The 20,843-nt window shown below is 41.7% G+C and overlaps 1 protein-coding gene across 1 annotated transcript; it reads left to right on the top strand.

The window, feature by feature from the left end:
* Positions 1-393: 393 nt before the first annotated feature.
* On the top strand, positions 394-15,907 carry traf2a (Tnf receptor-associated factor 2a). The gene is made up of 11 exons (XM_039804434.1): positions 394-809; positions 2,610-2,688; positions 3,451-3,549; positions 6,732-6,893; positions 7,465-7,539; positions 7,671-7,745; positions 8,367-8,849; positions 9,511-9,688; positions 9,823-9,971; positions 11,345-11,563; positions 14,598-15,907. The coding sequence occupies exons 1-10, from the start codon at positions 619-621 to the stop codon at positions 11,561-11,563; spliced, it is 1,710 nt and encodes a 569-aa protein (XP_039660368.1). The 5' UTR covers positions 394-618; the 3' UTR covers positions 14,598-15,907.
* The last annotated feature ends 4,936 nt before the right edge of the window (positions 15,908-20,843 follow it).

Here is a 20,843-nt window from a genome sequence, read left to right as displayed (position 1 = left end):
CATGAAATAGTTTACCTTTGAATATTTTGCTAATACAATTATTGTTAAATTTTTTGCTATTCAGGGGAATTTGATTTAGTTGCAGTTTAGGCAAATTTATTTGACTTTTGGAATAATGTAAATAGTTTTGTATCATATTTAATAAGGCTATTGGTATTGCTTTACATATCTTATTATAATCCCTTATCGAACTTTGTATATTAAATTTTGTTTTAAAATCCGTAAACCTAAGAAAATTACCTTGTTCATCTAATATATCTGTGATGAAAATAATTCCCTTTTCGAACCAGTGCTCTGTGGTCCAGATCCCAGATCCAGGGCAGCAGCCTGCTTCCTGATAGTACTCGCCTAGAATAGATGCTCTTCTCTCGGGTTGCGGCGCCTAGCGGCAGACGGAGTGATTTACAACAGAACACAGCATCCTCTCACATCACATGCAGGCTCTTATTTGTCAGTGCATATGTAGATCAGATATCGTTAAGCGTTCCTAACATTAGCAGGAATACATATCTTATTAAATTGTCAAAAAAAAAAACGATGGGTGGTTGCTGGCGACAGCTGTGTTTGCTGTCTTGAACACACCCCGCTGAGTGCCTGGTATATTGTTCAAGGGGAATAATGGCTGCACAGGAGCCGCCATCTCCACCATCTTCCCTGGAAGGAAACAAGCCGGGCTTCCCAAAGAAAATCCTGGCCAACAACCTGGAAGACAAGCATCTGTGCAACTGGTGCCAGAAAGTGCTGAGGAGGCCCCTGCAGGCTCAGTGTGGTCACCGCTTTTGTTCCTTCTGTTTTAACAACACTGTGAGGTGAGTGCTGATGCTGCTAGGGAGCTAGCTACAGGAGCATGCAGAGCCTGTCACCAGCCCTCCTTCAGATATCCCTAAATTTAATACTTCCCTGCCTATTGTTACAGGTAACGCTATGTACTACTAAGACACGTTACGATATATAGATTGCAAAGACCCAATGCAAAATTCGGCTTAAAGGCAAGTCACCAATCACCACTTGATCTTAATAAAATCGTAACTTATGTGAGGGGTTGGTCAGGTGTCCTCGTAGTCTTTTCCTGCTAACCTCTGTTGTGGCTGGCCCGAGCAAGCACTGTGATGTCGAAGAGTTGTAACTTGACAGTGTGTTGTATTAAAGTAATATCTATGCCGAATTTACTAGAAGATCCGCCGACAACTGTTAAAATATTTACAGTATACTCCAATCAGTATGTATCTTTGTCAATAAGCGAGCCAAAGTTAAAATGGTCAGTTTCTGATCGGAGTTTAGATGACCTTTATCCATATGGTAGATAATGTGACCTGATAAGGGTCTATCCCATGTACTACCCATGTACTTTTCAATATATAGTCTAGCTATATTAGAATGAAAACAGTAGGAACAATAGTACGACTGATGTTCTTTCTTTTTTATTAGTAGGCCTATCATGAAACAGAAACAAGAATACATAAACAAAATCCATATATTATTTTTCTTATTTGGACCATAGACTGTATTTGGACTAACAGCGCAGTGATACGTCAAACTTGGTTGTGAGATCATTGATTTTCCATTTTGTGTGTGTGTGGCATTTTTTTCATTTTCAGATTTAGTTGTATTTTAGATCCGTAATGTTTGCTGCCTCAGCAAGACTTCTGTCTGCACATGCCCTCAATCAGAACCACACAAAACTGTGACTCTAAATAATTAGTATTTGTGATGATGACTAGCAGTAGTAAAGCATGTGACTACAATTGTACATATGATATAAATAACTAAAATGAACTCATATTACATATGGCCAAGAAATCAGGCTTCTTCAGTGTTGCCAAACCCTACCCCACATTGTTGTTAAATACATCAAATGTGACGGTCCCCAGCACAGTCCATATTCAGAACTTAATGACACATAGCAAACGTGGCACCAGGTTGTAATATTCCCACATTCTATTGCAACATGTTATTCTTGTCTTATTATCACATTTGTCGCAGCCGTCTGTTTTTTTTGTGTCAATATAAATGTAAACAATACACAACTTGTGGCTTTACCACATATTCTATGAAGTTTAGATAATAAAGCTAGTGCCTTAAGCTTCTGCAATATCTTTAATACAATGACATGGTATGTGTGTACAGCTGCAGGCAATGATTATTAATAAAAATGTCAGAAGTCACATTTTCCTACAGCTGCAATTGACATATTCAAATGACTAGTTTTTTTTCCAGCTGTCCAAAACCCAAAGATATTTATATATAATATTGTAAATGCCAGTAACCATTTGTCCATTTTGCTTGAAAAATGACTAAACTAATTCATCCAAAAACAGCAGTAGCTGATCAACTAATTGCGAATGAAGTAATCCTTTCAGCTCTGAGTAAATGATCTCAACTCCAGCTCTGCTGACCAGCTGTATTCAGACCTTCATCTCACAGAGCTGGGAGTGTCTCTGGTTGAAGACCATGAGAAGCAACTGAAAGCTCATTGGGAAACCTTGAGTTGAGATGTTTCTGTCCTGATCCCAGAGTTAAGAGTGAACTGGGCGAACAGCATTGTAGATGTGGTAGTCTAACATTATATGTATGATACTTCTGTAATATTTGCTTTTCCTCCCTTCAAGCTCTGGACCACAGAAATGCAATGCGTGCATCAAAGAAGACTTGTTTGAGGAACCCACCTCCATTCTCAAGCAAGGCGGTGTAAGTGCATCTTTTTCCCCTCGCAGTGACATTAAATACCGCATTAGGAAGTTCCCTCGTCTGTTAACATAATGCCGAGTCTGTCAGTAGGACTGTAGTCAGCCCTGGTCTGGTATCTTTGGGTTGCAGGTAATGAAAGCCAACATTAGTGTGGATGTAACAGCCTTGTATAGTCAGCACTTTCACGTCATAGGGCTGGGCGATACATGGATATTATATCCATATTGTGATATGAGACAAGATATCGTCTTAGATTTCGTATATCGTTATATGTTAAGTGTTGTCTTTTCCTGGTTTGAAAGGCTGCATTACAGTAAAGTGATGTCATTTTCTGAACTTACCAGACGGTTCTAGCCGTTTTATTATTTGCCTTTACCCACTTAGTCATTGTATCAACATTACTGATGATTATTTATCAAAACTCTGTGTGAAAATATTTTGTTAAAGCACCAATTGTCAAACTTGACATCGAGGTATTTGGTCAATAATATGGCGATATCTGATTTTCTCCACATGGCCCAGCTCTATCATGTCATAGTCCCACACATCCAATGTGCTGGAGTTCAGAGCCAACACAACACAAAGTGTGATTGCTCTCTAATTCTTGGCAGCGTAGACAATAGATGGAGCAACCGTAGTCCTGTGTCCTTAGAAGGAGCATATGTGCTGCAGAAATGTGAGCCAGGAGGGAAAAGGTGGCTGTGGGTATGTTGATCCTCACACTGTAACTGAAGAGACAACCACCTCTGCTTCTCCACGCAGGCTTTCCCTGACAATGCAGCTCGGAGAGAAGTGGAGGCCTTGGCAGCTGTCTGTCCCAACGAGGGATGCACGTGGACGGGAACCATCAAAGAGTTTGAGGTGCGCACTAATGCAATGCATGCAGGGAAATGAACACCTGCTCCCAGTCAGATGTCCATTTTAATTTTGACCATGGCTGGTATTCTTTAGTTAATATTAACCAGGTAAATCCCATTGGGATTACAAAATCCCCTTTTTCAAGGGAGCCCTGGCCAAGATGGCAGCAATACAGTGTTTCTAATAACATGCAGTACATGCAAACATTAAGAACATATATAGTTGTCTGCTCGACGAGCCACTAACTGGGACCTCTGCCCTCCCAACACCCTTCAGTTGCTTCCTGTTTTATCATCTCTGATCCCATGTTGAGAGAAGTTCTACATTTACATCATGACTCAGTGCTGCGCTACGTTACTGCTCAAAAAGTTTTCCTGGAGCAGTAATTGATGTGAAGCCTTGTACAGTGACATAGCGGCTGTAACAATTTGCATGCAAAATTATCCGGTACACAAGATTATTCATAATCCTCAAAATGAAATGACACTGTTCATGGTCAGCATTTTTCTTCAAGGCATTTGCATCCAGAGATTTTCTCTCTATGTTGAAGATCTTTTGGTAGTGGCGGAGTCAGATTGCAGAGCAAGCACGAGCGATCCGTCCACGATATCCGCCTCAGTGTTTCCGGTTCCCTCTCTCTACCAGAGCTGGACTAAGTTACTGCTAATGTACACGTAGTCTATATCGATGACGTTTCATTTCCAGGATTGCTCCAGTCCCTCATTTTCGTCCGGATGTCCGTTTCCTTCCTCTGTCTCTGTGTTGGCGTTCTAACCTCCGGTGGATTTGTGAGGACTATGGTTAACTGCTCCTCAGATCTCTGCAGGGTAAATCCAGACAGCTAGCTAGACTATCTGTCCAATCGGAGTTTTCTGTTGCACGACTAAAACTACTTTTGAACCAAAACAAGTTCCTTCCTGAGACTATTTAGCAGAGGCACCGTGGCTCCGTCCGGTGCTTAGCACCGCCCAAGATGATTGTGATTGGTTTAAAGAAATGCCAATAAATCAGAGCACATTTTTCTCCCATCCCAGAATGCTGTGTGGACTAGCCAGACCTTCCTCTGTGGCGCTGTGGAGGAAGGTCTGGCACTGATATACAGTGCCTTGCGAAAGTATTCGGCCCCCTTGAACATTTCGACCTTTTGCCACATTTCAGGCCTCAAACATAAAGATATAAAACTGTAATTTTTTGTGAAGAATCAACAACAAGTGGGTCCCAATTATGAAGTGGAACGAAATTCATTGGCTATTTAAAACTTTTTTAACAAATAAAAAACTGAAAAAGTGGGCGTGCAAAATTATTCAGCCCCTTTACTTTCAGTGCAGCAAACTCTCTCCAGAAGTTCAGTGAGGATCTCTGAATGATCCAATGTTGACCTAAATGACTAATGATGATAAATAGAATCCAGCTGTGTGTAATCAAGTCTCCGTATAAATGCACCTGCTCTGTGATAGTCTCAGAGGTCCGTGTAAAGCGCAGAGAGCATCATGAAGAACAAGGAACACACCAGGCAGGTCCGAGATACTGTTGTGGAGAAGTTTAAAGCCGGATTTGGATACAAAAAGATTTCCCAAGCTTTAAACATCCCAAGGAGCACTGTGCAAGCGATAATATTGAAATGGAAGGAGTATCAGACCACTACAAATCTACGAAGACCCGCCGTCCCTCTAAACTTTCAGCTCATACAATGAGAAGACTGATCAGAGATGCAGCCAAGAGGCCCATGATCACTCTGGATGAACTGCAGAGATCTACAGCTGAGGTGGGAGACTCTGTCCATAGGACAACAATCAGTCGTATACTGCACAAATCTGGCCTTTATGGAAGAGTGGCAAGAAGAAAGCCATTTCTTAAAGATATCCATAAAAGTGTCGTTTTTAATGTTTGCCAAAAGCCACCTGGGAGACACACCAAACATGTGGAAGAAGGTGCTGTGGTCAGATGAAACCAAAATCGAACTTTTTGGCAACAATGCAAAACGTTATGTTTGGCGTAAAAGCAACACAGCTCATCACCCTGAACCCACCATCCCCACTGTCAAACATGGTGGTGGCAGCATCATGGTTTGGGCCTGCTTTTCTTCAGCAGGGACAGGGAAGATGGTTAAAATTGATGGGAAGATGGATGGAGCCAAATACAGGACCATTCTGGAAGAAAACCTGATGGAGTCTGCAAAAAACCTGAGACTGGGACGGAGATTTGTCTTCCAACAAGACAATGATCCAAAACATAAAGCAAAAACTACAATGGAATGGTTCACAAATAAACATATCCAGGTGTTAGAATGGCCAAGTCAAAGTCCAGACCTGAATCCAATCGAGAATCTGTGGAAAGAACGGAAAACTGCTGTTCACAAATGCTTCTCCATCCAACCTCACTGAGCTCGAGCTGTTTTTGCAAGGAGGAATGGGCAAAATGCGTCAGTCTCGATGTGCAAAACTGATAGACATACCCCAAGCGACTTACAGCTGTAATCGCAGCAAAAGGTAGCGCTACAAAGTATTAACTTAAGGGGGCTGAATAATTTTGCACGCCCAATATTTCTGTTTTTTATTTGTTTAAAAGGTTTGAAATGTCCAATAAATTTCGTTCCACTTCATGATTGTGTCCCACTTGTTGTTGATTCTTCACAAAAAATTACAGTTTTATATCTTTATGTTTGAGGCCTGAAATGTGGCAAAAGGTCGAAAAGTTCAAGGGGGCCGAATACTTTCGCAAGGCACTGTACACCTAACATTCTCCCTCTGCTGGCTCCACTGGTGATACCCAGGCTGGCCTTTATTCTAGAGCATACAGGAAACCCGCTGTACAAAAACAACTCTCCTCTCCTTTTTTGTCATTAGCGGATCAGTTTTTAAATATTGCAGGTGTATATTAACTTAATCGTTGAAACCTATATCTTTCCTTACCTAAACAAGTGACATTTCTGCTTCACGTCATCACCTTGTCGATGCGGTTTGTGAAAGTGTTGACTTTAATAGAAGTCTGTGAAAATAAGCTGGCAGCTTGTCATGCTGAACTCTGTAAAGAACCAGCAGGACTTGATCGTATCCGTGTTGTCTGTGTGTGGGATGCATCCCTACATGTGGTGGACAGCATCAAGCCAAAGGTCCACCCCAGGTCATTAAAAGACAAGTGAACATAATTAAAACGTTGAAAGTCTTTTTGGTGGTCCCCTGCAGGCCAGCCACGAGGGCCACTGTGACTTCATGATCATCCTGTGTCCCTCCTGCAAAGAGCTGATGAGAGCCAACGAGCAGGAGCGCCACAACGAGAGGGAGTGTCCAGAAAGGACGCTCAACTGCAAATACTGCAAAGAACCCTTCCTGCTGAAGAACATCAAGGTCCGGCAAACACTGTCCAAGTATTTCTCTGACACCACTTTGTTTAGGGAGTTGTAGTTTCAGAGCAGGTATAGTAAGCGATGTTAATCCAATACACTTGTTGTCAAATTCAGTGAATATCTCCTCACGGTCACTTAGCTCTCTATTTTCTGTGTGCGCTGAAAACAAATCCAATGTTATTACACAGCCCTGGCTAAAAATCATGCTGTAGCCCACAGTGTAGCTCACTGAATCCATGGCAACATTACGTCCTGTTTACATCCCCCAAAGCCCCCATATTACAGACTCCCCAAATACAACAGTAATAATAAGAGTTAGAAAATCCATTACAATGAACGTGTTGTATTATATTACTAAGACTCTGAATGGTTCGTATATTCCTGGAACACTGACACCATCATACTTTTACTAGTGAGGCAGTTAAAATGATTTCCAACTTTTATACCATTTATAAACTATATTTAGTACAATAGTTGTAAAATAGATGGTGTGATGTCTCACTGATGCCAGCTGCACCAGGATGACTTTTCTCTTCTTGTGAACTAACTTTACATAGTCTTTGTTTTTTCAGGCTCACGATGAAATCTGTCCAAAGTACCCGATGATTTGTGAGGGTTGTGCAAAAAAAAAGATCCCCAGAGAAAAGGTATGCCAGAAATGTCTGAAAAGTGATTTCTCATAATTCTGTTGGAGTGATCTCATTGACCATTTAGCCAGGGATCAAATTCTTCAACCTCTTCTGTAGATCATTAGCTTCTTTCATTTTTTGTTTTGCAGTATGTGGACCATATTAAGTTCTGCAGTAAATTTAAAGCACCATGCAGATTTCATGTTGTTGGCTGCGATACGTCTGTAAGTAGACATTTTTGTCCTAATTTGCTGTATGTGTAACAATGTAACAACGACTGGGTCATGTAATGATGTGGTAACTTTCAACAAGATCTCCTGCTTATCACTTACACTTCAATGTCTTCACTAAAACACCAGCATTATTCCCAGTACAGTAACTAATATAAGAGAAATGAAATTATATTTTGTTGATAAGACAACTTTATTACATTTAGAACATTTTCTTTAGTGTGCAAAGGTATTACAGAGTGTGTGAGTGTGTGTGTGTGTGTGTGTGTGTGTGTGTGTGTGTGTGTGTATTCTTTTACAATAATACATGAAACAGGTGTGTGTTAGGCCTTTGGACCGTGCTCAACAGAAGACTTGAAAACATTCAGATCCACATCTGGACACTAGAACAATGAGCCCTTAGCGTCAATATTCAGTAGAAGCACCTGTGGCAGCCTTATCACACTCACATATCATATATTTCCATCATTAGCTCCATGATTTCTTTGCTGTATGCTTTTCTTCTTCTGTGGCACAACTCCACACATCACCATTCCTGTTGACATGTCTGTGTGTATGTATGGGCTGTGGTCTGTGTTCCTAACGTGTCTCTGTTGTGTCTTTCTTTGAGTGGAGGTGGAGAAAGAGAGGATCCATGACCATGAGCGCCAGTGTTCCTATGAACACCTCAACCTGCTGCTGCATTTCATCATGGGCATCAAGGTGAGCCTGGAGAGCGTGCAGCCCCAGAGCCTGGAGGTGGCGGGTCAGCGGCTGCAGGAGCTGCACCAGTCCCTCAGGGAGCTGGAGCTGAAGATGAGCCAGCTGGGCCGCGGCGCAGCACCTCCCGTGCAGGGGGCCGGCGCTCCCACCCTGGCCACCTCCTTCACGCCGCTGCCCAGTGCCGCCGCCGCCGCACTGGAGCTGCAGCTGCACAGCGAGAAGACCAAGGTGGCCGAGCTGAGCCGGCGCTGCCAGGAGCTGGAGCTGAAAGTCGGCACGTTCGAGAACATTGTCTGCGTGCTCAACCGAGAGATGGAGCGCTCGTGCACCACCATGGAGGCCTACAACCGCCAGCACCGGCTGGACCAGGACAAGATCGAGATCCTCAACAACAAGGTGACAACGTGACACATAGACACACAGATTGTCAAGGCACCAGGAAGTAAAATAGGGTCACTCCATCTTTAAGTGAAAATGATCATCATGTACAATGAAGTTCAGCGTTCATAAATGATTGAACTTTCATTCTGTCGTTGCTAAAAGTAGGGTTGGGTATCGTTTGGATTTTTACGATTCCGATGCCGAACCAGTACTTTTAAAACGATTCCGATTCCTAAACCGATTCTTGAAAAACTGAAAAATGACATCAAAGATACTAGCGATCATGTGCAGTGAATGGTTAATATGCTTTTACTTCCCTTTTTGGTGAGCCCAGAGGGAAAATATGGCATTTTAAAAGTAGCCTATATTTACGGTAGCTAGCTAACGGTAGACTACAGAGAAAGGGGGATATTTTTACTTCCGTTTCGGAGTGACCGAGGGAAAATATTTCAGTCGACACATTAAGTGCAACAGAAATAAGGAACCGAAATTTGCGTTCTAATCCGGTCCTATTCCTACCGGTTGCGTAGGAACCAGTTCCATAGTGGAACCGGGTTTCGGTACCCAACCCTAGCTAAAAGCTTGATCAGCTGTCTGCTCTGCATGCCTCTGCAGCACTCGCATGGCTTTGGTCTTCCTGAGTAACGTGTCTTGTTGACGTGTTCCGGCGCTGCAGGTCCGTCAGCTGGAGAGGACGGTGAGTCTGAGGGACCTGTCCATCGTGGAGATGGAGGGGAAAATGAGGGAGATGTCTGCCGCCACATACGACGGCATCTTTGTCTGGAAGATCTCTGATTTCACCAAGAAGAGGCAGGATGCCGTGGCGGGCCGTGCTCCCGCCATGTTCTCCCCTGGTAACCGCTCCATTGATGACTTACATCTGAGTTATTCTCCCGACACAATGAGCCATCTGTGTGATTCGAGGTGTTCACTTCTTGCAGTGAATAACAGACATCATTGCACTGTGCTGGGGTATTGTGTTTTCCAGCCTTTTATACCAGTAAATACGGCTACAAGATGTGCCTGCGGATCTACCTGAATGGCGACGGGACGGGCCGCGGCACCCACCTGTCTCTGTTCTTCGTGGTGATGAGAGGACACAGCGACGCACTGCTCAAGTGGCCTTTCAATCAGAAGGTAACACATCCAGACATGGGAGTTAGCTCAAATTAGGGCTGGGCGATATGGAGAAAATCCATTATCACAATATTTTTGACCAAATACCTCGATATCGATACCGCAACGATATTGTAGTGTTAACTATTTGTGCTTTCACAAAATATTTACACAATGACATTTTTGATAAATAATCACCAGTAATGTGGATATAATGACTATGTGGGTAAAGGCAAATATTAGTTTATAGTTAATAACAGTTACAACAGTCTGGTAAGTTCAGACAATGACATCACTTAACTGTAATGCAGCCTTTAGAACCAGGAAAAGACACTTAGGTCATATCACGATATTATGATATCCAAAATCTATGATGATATCTAGTCTCATATCACGACAACGATATAATATCGATATATTGCCCAGCTCTAGCTCAAATCCATATATCCTGGGGTGGAAAGTAACTGAGGACTGAGGACTTAAGCACAATTTTGAGGTACTTTACTAGAGTAATTTTTATTTTCTGCCAATTTATACTTTTGCTCCACTAAATCTAAGAGGCAACTTCAGTTACTAGTTACTTTGCAGATTGATTTTAATAATACAAAATCATCAAATAAATGATGATGTATTGTTATATTTTAATTGATCAAAATGAGCTCCGTCTTTACCAGCTGCAACATTACAGTGATGAACACATTAATGCATCAAAATTAATAATAACATAATATACTAGACATTGTTCTGCAGAATGAGTACTTTACTTTTTTCACGTTTAGTACATTTTGATGCTAATACCTTGGTACTTTTACCATTTTGAATGCAGGACTTTAACTTGTAACAGGGCCTACTCTGTGGTATTACTACTTCTTTAGGCCGTATTTTTTTTTTTTTAAAAAAAAAAATTTATTTAGAAGGCACATTATATCCACAGAGCTACAGTATGGAGGTGTATTTCTGAACTTTGGCCAGAGGCAGACTATCTGTTTTACTAATAGTCTTTATGCTAAGCTAGGCTAACCACGGCCTGATTCCAGCTTTAAACTTAAACGTAAAAAGAGATCGCTATCGTCTCATCTAACTTCAAGAAGAAGGCAGATAATTGCATAAAATGCTCTATAGTTCTACACTAGTTCCTTTATAATAGTATTTCTGGACACTGTGGATTTAGATCATTTTTGCTAACTTTGTGTTTGAATGACTTTGAAACATTGGTACATTTAGCTTCAGATTTAGTGTCTTATTGCACTAATATTTTATATTTATGTGATTTACCTTTTCTGTGACCCATTACTCATGTTGAATACACTGTACCGAGCAGCTCAAAGTGTCCTGAACCTGCCTCCGTGGCTCAGCTCCAGCTGTTGGCTCAGACTGCTAACATCTGTCCGCAGGTCACCCTCATGCTGCTGGACCAGAACAACAGGGAGCACATCATCGATGCGTTCCGGCCCGACGTCTCGTCCTCGTCCTTCCAGAGGCCAGTCAGCGATATGAACATCGCCAGCGGCTGCCCGCTCTTCTGTCCGCTCTCCAAGCTGGACTCTAAGAACTCGTACATCCGCGACGACACCATCTTCATCAAGGCCATCGTAGACCTCACTGGGCTCTAGGTAAACCACACGTTTGACATGTCATAGTTGATGTTAGGAGACTAATCCCTGTTTCCACATCCAGCAGCCACAGAGTAACATGATCGCTCACTAGGAGGCGTGTCACTGGCAGCCTGATGAACGGCAGTCCAATATTCTCTCCTTTTAGTTCTGTTTTGGTCTCCACCCACTCCTGAGGGAAACATGTGTCTCTGTAGCTGCTAAATGCTGCCCACACTGTGTTCCCCAGCTCGTCTCTGACTGTGTCTGTCTGCAAGTAGAGTACAGGGGCTGTATCACTGGGAGCAGCTGCAGACTGCTGCTAACAACCAGCTGGACCAAAAACTCTCACACAAACATGTAGGGCTGAGAGGGGGGGGGGGGCGTTGCTGATGTAGACTGACTGTGAGTAGTCTGGCTTTGCCAGACCCTCCTTCAAAGCGCGCTGAAATAGCATTCGGGGATGGAAGGAAAACGTTCTCTGGTTTAATGGCATTTCTTTAAACCAATCAGAATTGTCATGGGCGGTGCTAAACTCCACACAGAGCCGCTGCAAAATAGTCTGGCAAGAGAAAACTCCGATTGGACAGGTAGTCTAGCTAGCTGTGTCAATTTACCATGCAACGATCTGAGGAGCAGTCAGTAATAGTCCTCATTAATCCACCGAATTTAAAATTCCAACACAAAGGAAAACGGAAGGAAACGGAAAATACATGCATCCGGCGGAACGTCCCGCTGCACGGGAGCGATCCCTGAAGTGGAACGTGAAGGATCTAGACTAGACTGTGAATGACCCCTCTGCCCTGCATATGGTCATCTGCAGAGGTGTCAAAAGTATTCACATTCATTACTCAAGTAGAAGTATAGATACTAGGGTTTAAAAAGACTCAAGATTTTTACTCAAGTAAAAGTGTAAAAGTACTGGTTTCAAAACTACTTAAAAGTATAAAAGTAAAAGTAATGTAAGGGGGGAAAAAATGCCATGAAGGACAAAAGCTTAGACCGCACCCCAGGGGTCTATAGTGCACTAGCCCACCTCCACAAAAAAAACATTAAAGAACCATATATGTGTACTGCTGAGCATTAACATGTGTTTCTTGGAGCGGAAGATATGATGACTAGTTGCCTAAGTATTGTAATTAGCTCGTGGTACTTGGGTGCGCAGAGCTTGCAGCATTCGAAAGGAGTTGTTTTTGCATCCAACCATTTCGAAACATTCTTCCAGGTACGGCCAGGGATGTAGAAGGGTTGGCTGGTCTTCCTGGCTACCAACCTCCTCGCTGGTGCTTGGTCGGGACATTTCGCGAGTTCTTTTGAGTCTCTGCCATGGACATCTTGGTACTAGGCTACATACGTCTGTTATTTCCTCGCTGGAGCGTGACGTGATTTGTGTCATGTGCAGGTGCGATGGATCGCATACAAACCAACAGGGTGTCGGAATGGTATATGTTTATACTTCTCATCCAACCACAATCACATTCACTCTCTCCAGATGGAGCGATTTATCTGGATAGGTTTTTGTTTTTTTTGAACGATGACAAGCCGGAATGAAAACAAGCTGAACTGAAATAGGTAATAGGTAGTAACGAGGCTATTTTTAAAATGTAAGGAGTAGAAAGTACAGATAATTGTGTGAAAATGTAAGGAGTAAAAAGTCTGCTGTAAAATAATTACTCCAGTAAAATATAGATACCCAAAATTTCTACTTAAGTAAAGTAACAAAGTATTTGTACTTTGTTACTTGACACCTCTGGTCATCTTTCCCTCTGTTAATTCAGAGCTATTGATGGTGCCACTGATCAAATTGTGATGAAAACAGTATTTTGTTATCTGATTTTCACCTGGGTTTTGTATTTTATTTTTGTATTGTTAAAGTTTGAAATTTCAAACACCAAGATTTTGATTTGAAATGAAGAATTGATGAGCTGTAGAGCAGTGACATGATGAAACAGCTGACAGACACAGCGAGAGATGAAGCCTGTGTGTGTGTGTGTGTGTGTGTGTGTGTGTGTGTGTGTGTGTGTGTGTGTGTGTGTGTGTGTGTGTGTGTGTGTGTGTGTGTGTGTGTGTGTGTGTGTGTGTGTGTGTGTGTGTGTGTGTGTGTGTGTGTGTGTGTGTGTTCTTTGTCCAGGACAGCGATGGTGGTAGACGAGCTGATTTTCCCAAATGGAAATATGACATTTTATTAAGAATGTATATTTGCACACAAGCTCTGAGAGATTGAATACATATCTGTTGATATTAACCTTTGGCTTTTTTTTCAATATTTGTTCTCACATATTTACACTTTCTTTGACCATTTTATAAATCACTATCATTGTAGCAATTTATAATATTTAGTAACATGCATTTGTACAAATAATGAAATGGCCACAATGAAATTTTGAATGTATCTGTGCGTTTTTTTTGTACAGCTATGTTAAAAATATGTTGAGTCTTCACAAAGGATCCATCTAGTTGTAGGGTTTGTGGTTGTTGGGTTTCTGAATGGAACAGTGCGAGCCCGGGGCGCTGCAGAACAAACGCTGATGTGGGGGGCTTGCTCCCTTCTCAGCTGTTGGGAGGAGATTGAATGTTCTGGGGCAAATGGTCTGCAACATGCAACATCAAAACGCTGCAGCAAGTGGCAGTTGTTGCCATGGGTTACTGCTCCGAACCTGTGTTGCAGGTCTTCAGGGATGGTGCTTGTGTGGTGACATGCACTGAAACCTGTGAGGCAGAAATTCACTGCATCAATCACAAGCAGGCTTTCCATTGGAGACCCCTTCATCAGTAGACTGCATTTCAGCTTTTACATTTTAATAAGTCTATTATTAGTGTGTGTGTCAGCTGTGTGTGTCAGCTGTGTGTGGATGTGGAACCCTTTGTGAAGACACATATGGATGTAGTGTTATATTTCCATATGGGTGTAGTGTTATATTTCCATATGGGTGTAGCCTTCGGCCGTGCTTGGACCCATGCTGGATCTGAGATGTGGAGCCCTCAGGAGGAGGTATGAGAAGATGAAATGGTTGATATTATTGTAATACTGTCCTATTTTTGGCTTTCCTTACAGCTTTGAACCGACCTACTTTTTACAGAAAAAGAAGTGCCTGTACCTTTTTTATGTTCCTTGAGCCCACTCAGTTGTGGATGTACCATCCTGTCAGTTTAAGCCTACCAAGATGTGAACCTTTTGATTTTGTGCAGTGTATTTTTAATATGACTTTTTTCTTTTATTGTTGTCCTTTATAAGCTCCCACCCCCCTGTTCCTTACATTTTTATGGTATGAAAATCTAAGTGACTAAGAATGTTTCCCTTTGCATACATACAACTAGTGATTGTTACAGTTTTACTTTCTGTAATCATAACTTCAATGAGGTCAGAATATCTTTATCTTTTATCCAAACATCCAGCGTGTTTTTAAACCTCTCAACGATACTGAAGGCTCTCTGTGCATGAGATGTTTCAGTAGGAAAAATGCATATATATCAAACACTGGTTCATGTTGGAGACCAGCATTTTATTTCTTATGATTTTAGGTTCAATATATACGGCACACGAGCGTGTGATGCTACTGTATAGAGTTTGAGGAGACGTGTGCTGCTGTGAAAACCATATCTGATTAATATATAGAAACAAGTGATGGTGCGTGTTGAGATGGTTTAAAAGCATGTTGGCTGTGTGTGTAAGGGGATGCAGTCTGACGTCCGGAGGGCTCCAGTCGTCCCTTCTTTCCTCTTCACAGTATGTTGCTGTTGCACATTGTGTACACTGCCGTTTGCATGGATGACCATTAGGCCATTAGTTGGGCCCTATGTGCTGCTTCCAGCTCTGGATGGATGTTCTTAACTTGCTCTCTCTGTAAAATGTGTTACCTGATGTGGGCGAGACTTCTTTATTATTCACAGCTGGTGAACATAACAAAAGGGCTTCACATTTCATTTCCATCTGCTAAATGTCACATAAAGGCAAACTAACGGATGTGTCTGTAGCTCGATCTGTTGATCGGATGTGACAGAATCTTCTCTATTTGAGCTGGATGATGTTATGCTGCATCAGCGATATGGACTTCTAGGAAATGCCACACTGCCTCACTGTTACTGCAACAGAATGAACAATATGTCAATGTGATGCACGTGTGTTCAAATGACAGTCAAACTGAAACAGCTCAGTTTGATTTATTTACATATCTATTGAATGGATCTCTGTAAAGCCCATGTTGAGATTAAGATGAGGAGCGATGACATCAAACTGCAATCTACCTGTTGTCTCTGCTACGTTGTTTGGACAGTAACTGTGTGTTAGTGAACTCTTTGTACTACTGGACATTTGTTCCATTTGTATTTACTTTTGTTTCATTAAAGGTTTTAAGATGCCCTCTATGCAAAGAAGTGCAGTGCTTATCATTTTGTAATGTGAACATGTGCTGCAAGTGGAGAACTACTACAGCACATTAGGGCGTAAATAACACGGTTTGACCACACGGCGGCGCACAATGCAAACACAGTGTAACCAGCACGCCAGCGTTCCTGCCACAGCAGAGATTCGAGCCGAGGAAGAGCCTCGAATCTCTTATATATGTCTATAGGACACGGACACACACACACACACACACACACACACACACACACACACACACACACACACACACACACACACACACACACACACACACACACACACACACACACACACACACACACACAGAGAGAGAGTTTGAGACTGCATAATGTGAACTTCTCAATGTGCAATTAACAATGTTGCTGATGTTTCTATGTGACCATAATTACCTCTCTAATGGAACTGTACGTTGCATGAGTGACTCATCTAAAAACCTTGGCTTTGTCATGTCATAGCTTTTTTAAATTAAGATATCCTTGTTATCTCTACAGTAATGAACATGTTATTTCAGTTTAAAAAAAAAAAGGCTGAATGCTTGGTTTCTGCTTGCTAAATTATTTCCATTTTTAATAAAACATAACCAACTAAAATGCAAGCAAGTTAACACAAAGCTATAAATAACACAAACTAATCTTTTCTGCACCAGCTCCTGAAAGAGGTTCAGGAACCTGGTGGAGGTCTCCTGCATGGCCTGGGGCTGGCAGTTGAACCTCTCCTCCTCCAGGAACTGCCAGACCTAGGAGTGTTTCCTTTTCTTTCTGGGAGGGGGGGGCCTGGCAGAGGGATGGCTGTCAGAGCTAGACTCCGTGGACATGTCATCGTCCGCTGTGTCTTGGCTCTGGGCAGACTGAGTTGATGAGCCAGTGGATGTTGGGCGAGGCGCTATACAAAGGGTGAAGAGCAGAAAGTTTGACTGCATTTTTAAACAACTCTTACAATTTTGATATTACAACACTTACATCTGTAGAGTGCTGCCATGGTTTGAGATGATTCCAGCTGTGTGTCACACCTCTCATGCATCAGGGTTGCAGGAAACGCACCTTCAAAGGCCAGGGTGGGATTTTTTCCCAGTATGTCTGCACATCAGTTTATTGCAGCACAACAACAGTTACAATGGTCAAATTACATTCAATTGGAATTGTCTCCCCGTTTTCTTTAATAGTTAAGAACATCGGATATTTTAATGATATTGGGCGCTAAACTCAAATTGCCCCCTGGTTTTGATTTGAGAAATGGTCCCCTTATTATATAGGCTACTGTACGTGCATGCACTTAAACCCTCTGAGACCGAGCTTGTCATATACTATAACATACATAATTTTGATTTCTATTGATTCGTGTACAAAGCCACGTTTATCTAGTTTTTTTCGTGGTGCTCTGCACGTAGAAGAACGGGGAAAGGGATACGACTCCCGGTGGCCGGGGGACAACAACGGGACGGTTGGGTTCGCTCTTAATCCATTAGTTTAAAAAACGTGCTGAGCACCACAAAAAAACCCCGAGATAAACGTGTCTGTGTACACGTATCATAAGATTAAATAGCGTGACCATTTCACGAACTGCCGTGAGACTGGGTTGACTATAACAAAATAGCAGTTTATTGATGATTTAATAACATCGGTAAAGGCTGGCTGCTTACCGTCTTCTTCCTCTGAAAGATAACGGCTGTTGCTTTCTGATGCTGTCCTGTCCCTGGGGAGATCGTAGCCCGTTCAAAATATTTTCTATCCAGTCTGGGCTTAGGTACAACAAATTCATACTCTTAGATCAAGTATTGATAGTCTTGTTGTCCATATTTTATCCATAATCGACCATCCATTAATGTTTACTGTTGTCAGAGGTGTCAAAAGTATTCCCATTCATTACTCAAGTAGAAGTATATATACTAGGGTTTGAAAAGACTCAAGCTTTTTACTCAAGTAAAAGTGTAAAAGTACTGGTTTCAAAACTACTTAAAGTATAAAAGTAAAAGTAATGTCTGTTCTGTATGTTAAAAAATATAAAACAATAAAAAGTTGATCTTAAAAAAAAAAGAGCACAAGGCAACATTAAAGAACGGCTTGTGTAGCCTATTGCTAAGGCCACAGGTAAATTAAATGAGTTATTAAAAATGTAATAACAATAACTTATAACAATAACTTATTTCAGGCTGAGTCTGTGTTTTTCAGACAACGGCAGCTACAGTCAGTGAAATACGGACACACTTTTACACCGTTTAGCTGTCAGCATTTTAACCGTGTTTACTCCAGCTGCTTGCTAACGGTAGGCTAACGTTAGCTGCTGTCGAGTGTAGTGTAAACTAGCTAACGGTAGGCTAACGTTACCTGCTGCCAACTGTAGTGTTAACTAGCGTCCAGTGCGGCGATGTTTCGGTTCCGTCTAATGTCCGTTTTCGGAGCATCAGAGAGAAGCGGAGGCATAATAAGTGGCACCTAAATAAGGCACCGAAATCCGCGTTGCTATTCGGTCCGGTAGATAACGGTCGTTAAGGCACCGGTGCCGTATTAGCACCGGGTCTGTGCAGGTGCGATGGATCGCGTACAAACCAACAGGGTGTCGGAATGGTATATGTTTATACTTCTCATCCAACCACAATCACATTCACTCTATCTGGATGGCGTGATTTATCTGGATAGTTTTTTTTGTGTGTGTGTGTTTTTGAACGATGACTAGCCGGAATGAAAACAAGCCAAACTGAAATAGGAGTAACGAGGCTATTTTTAAAATGTAAGGATTAGAAAGTACAGATAGTTGTGTGAAAATGTAAGGAGTAGAAGTAAAAAGTCTGCTGTAAAATAATTACTCCAGTAAAGTATAGATACCCCAAATTTCTACTTAAGTAAGGTAACGAAGTATTTGTACTTTGTTACTTGACACCTCTGACTGTTGTTAGCTTTATTGCTAAAAACAAACAAAGTATTACTATTCCTGTGAGAGTCTAACCAACTGTCCACCACCAGAGGGGGCTGCAGCCCCTAAAGCCCCCCACTTCCAGCGCTATTGATTGTGGAACATGCTTAACTATAAATCCCTTCACCAGTCTGAGGGCAGAGCAAGCACTCGTTATCAATTCATTTTTATTTATAGTATCAATCAAAAGAGTTATCTCAACACACTTTACAGATAGAGTAGGTCTAGACCACACTCTATATAATTCATCAGTGTCACTGGGAAAGAACTGCTCAAGGGCAAGAAATGCCTGGAAATATACTATGGATAGAGTGGAAAAATCATATGTAACTCAGCCCAGTCAATTTCAATAAAAAAACTAAATATAAAATATAAACACCCTAAGCCACACAAACACACACAAACACACGCACACAACTTGTTAGCAGAGACATTCACTGCTGCTTTGGGTCTGCACACTGGATTGGTTGACTAGAAAACAAATAGAATATGTAATGAGCCTCATCCTGTAAATGCATTACTAGAGTACTTTATTTTCCTCTCATTGTCTTGAAGAATAATTCTGGTTCATTCAGACTTAGTTATTATACTCATTGTTTCGTCAATCATCCCCATCAGTAATAACGACATTATATTCACCAGGTGTGAGAGACATGAGCGTTCAGGTTCAGATCAGACAGGTTGGAAACAAATCCCAGGATAGTCAAATGTTTGTGGAAAAGAAAATGAATGGCAAATGGTCAAATTGAATGGATTGATTTATGGAACTGATTCCAATTCTTGTATGTATTTGCATGATGTGCCTCTGTGCTGTGTGTCAGTAAGATATCTGTATCCTGTTGCTCAGCAGAGGGCAGCAGAGTCTCAGTTTTCACTGAAACACTAACTCAAATATGAGCAATGCTCTACCATATAGTCTCTTTTCTTGTGTGTTATACCACAAACCTTATCCTGTCTGACCTAAGTGTTGTTCTTCTAATGTATTTATCGCAGTGTGGGATTCACTGTATACCTGAGTGTGCATCATTACAGATATAGAGGGGAAAAATACAGAGTGGCAGGTAAGCAGAATGATTAATGCTGCCATTGTCTACCATCCATACATCTATCCATCCTCCCTCCTGACAACTCCTCAGCATGGTCACCATAATCCAGCGTGATCAGGCATTGTGGATAGCAGCCTCCATCCTTTTTCCTCTCCATGATATAATTTTTTACTACTTCCCTTCATCCTCTGGGTCTAAAGTTTCCAAACCACATATTCTAAACCCAGCGTTTGTGTGAGTTCTGAAAGAGGCCATGCTCCGTGTTAGAGGTAAAGAGTGGGCGGAGGGATATCATGAAGCCTACACCACAGGACGGGATGTGACTTCATCATCCATGACACAACTCCTGCTTCTCTGTATGCTTTGTTAAATATTAATGGTACTTTTACTTAAGTGTTTATTTTGCGCGTCGGCTGGTTTACGCCTCGCCGTCGGCCATTGATACAATGGACACCTCGGGCATTAACCCTTACGTAATGTTAGCTGATCTATTGAGTAAAACCATCTATTATCTATCTATCTATCTATCTATCTATCTATCTATCTATCTATCTATCTATCTATCTATCTATCCATATATGCATCCTACATTACACACTTACATTTTTTTTTGTACCGAGGTACACCCACTTTTCAGATCGTATAACTAGAGTCCTAGAGTCATGTCTTCCACTGGTTAATTATTAAAATATAGGAGGTCCACCTCTAAATCCGCTAACTCCCCAACTGCCTTGTTTTTCCTCATCTGTGTAAAACAAAGCAGTTGAGAAGTCGATTTCCCTTCTCCCCTGGTCCTTCTTCATGTCGAGGACGTGGGTTCCTCCTCCTTTGCAGACTTGTACGCATCTTTTTAAAATCATAGTTCATCCACCCCACTTGAACCTTAAGTGTGTCCTTTAAGGCATTTTTAAATAAATAAAAAAACTCCTGATTATACAAGTATGTTGAAACAACACTACAA

Source organism: Perca fluviatilis, chromosome 6 (genome assembly GCF_010015445.1).
Source record: "Perca fluviatilis chromosome 6, GENO_Pfluv_1.0, whole genome shotgun sequence".
Classification (NCBI taxonomy): domain Eukaryota; kingdom Metazoa; phylum Chordata; class Actinopteri; order Perciformes; family Percidae; genus Perca; species Perca fluviatilis.
Note: the sequence above shows the minus strand (reverse complement) of the source record. Positions and strands in the feature narration are given on the sequence as shown.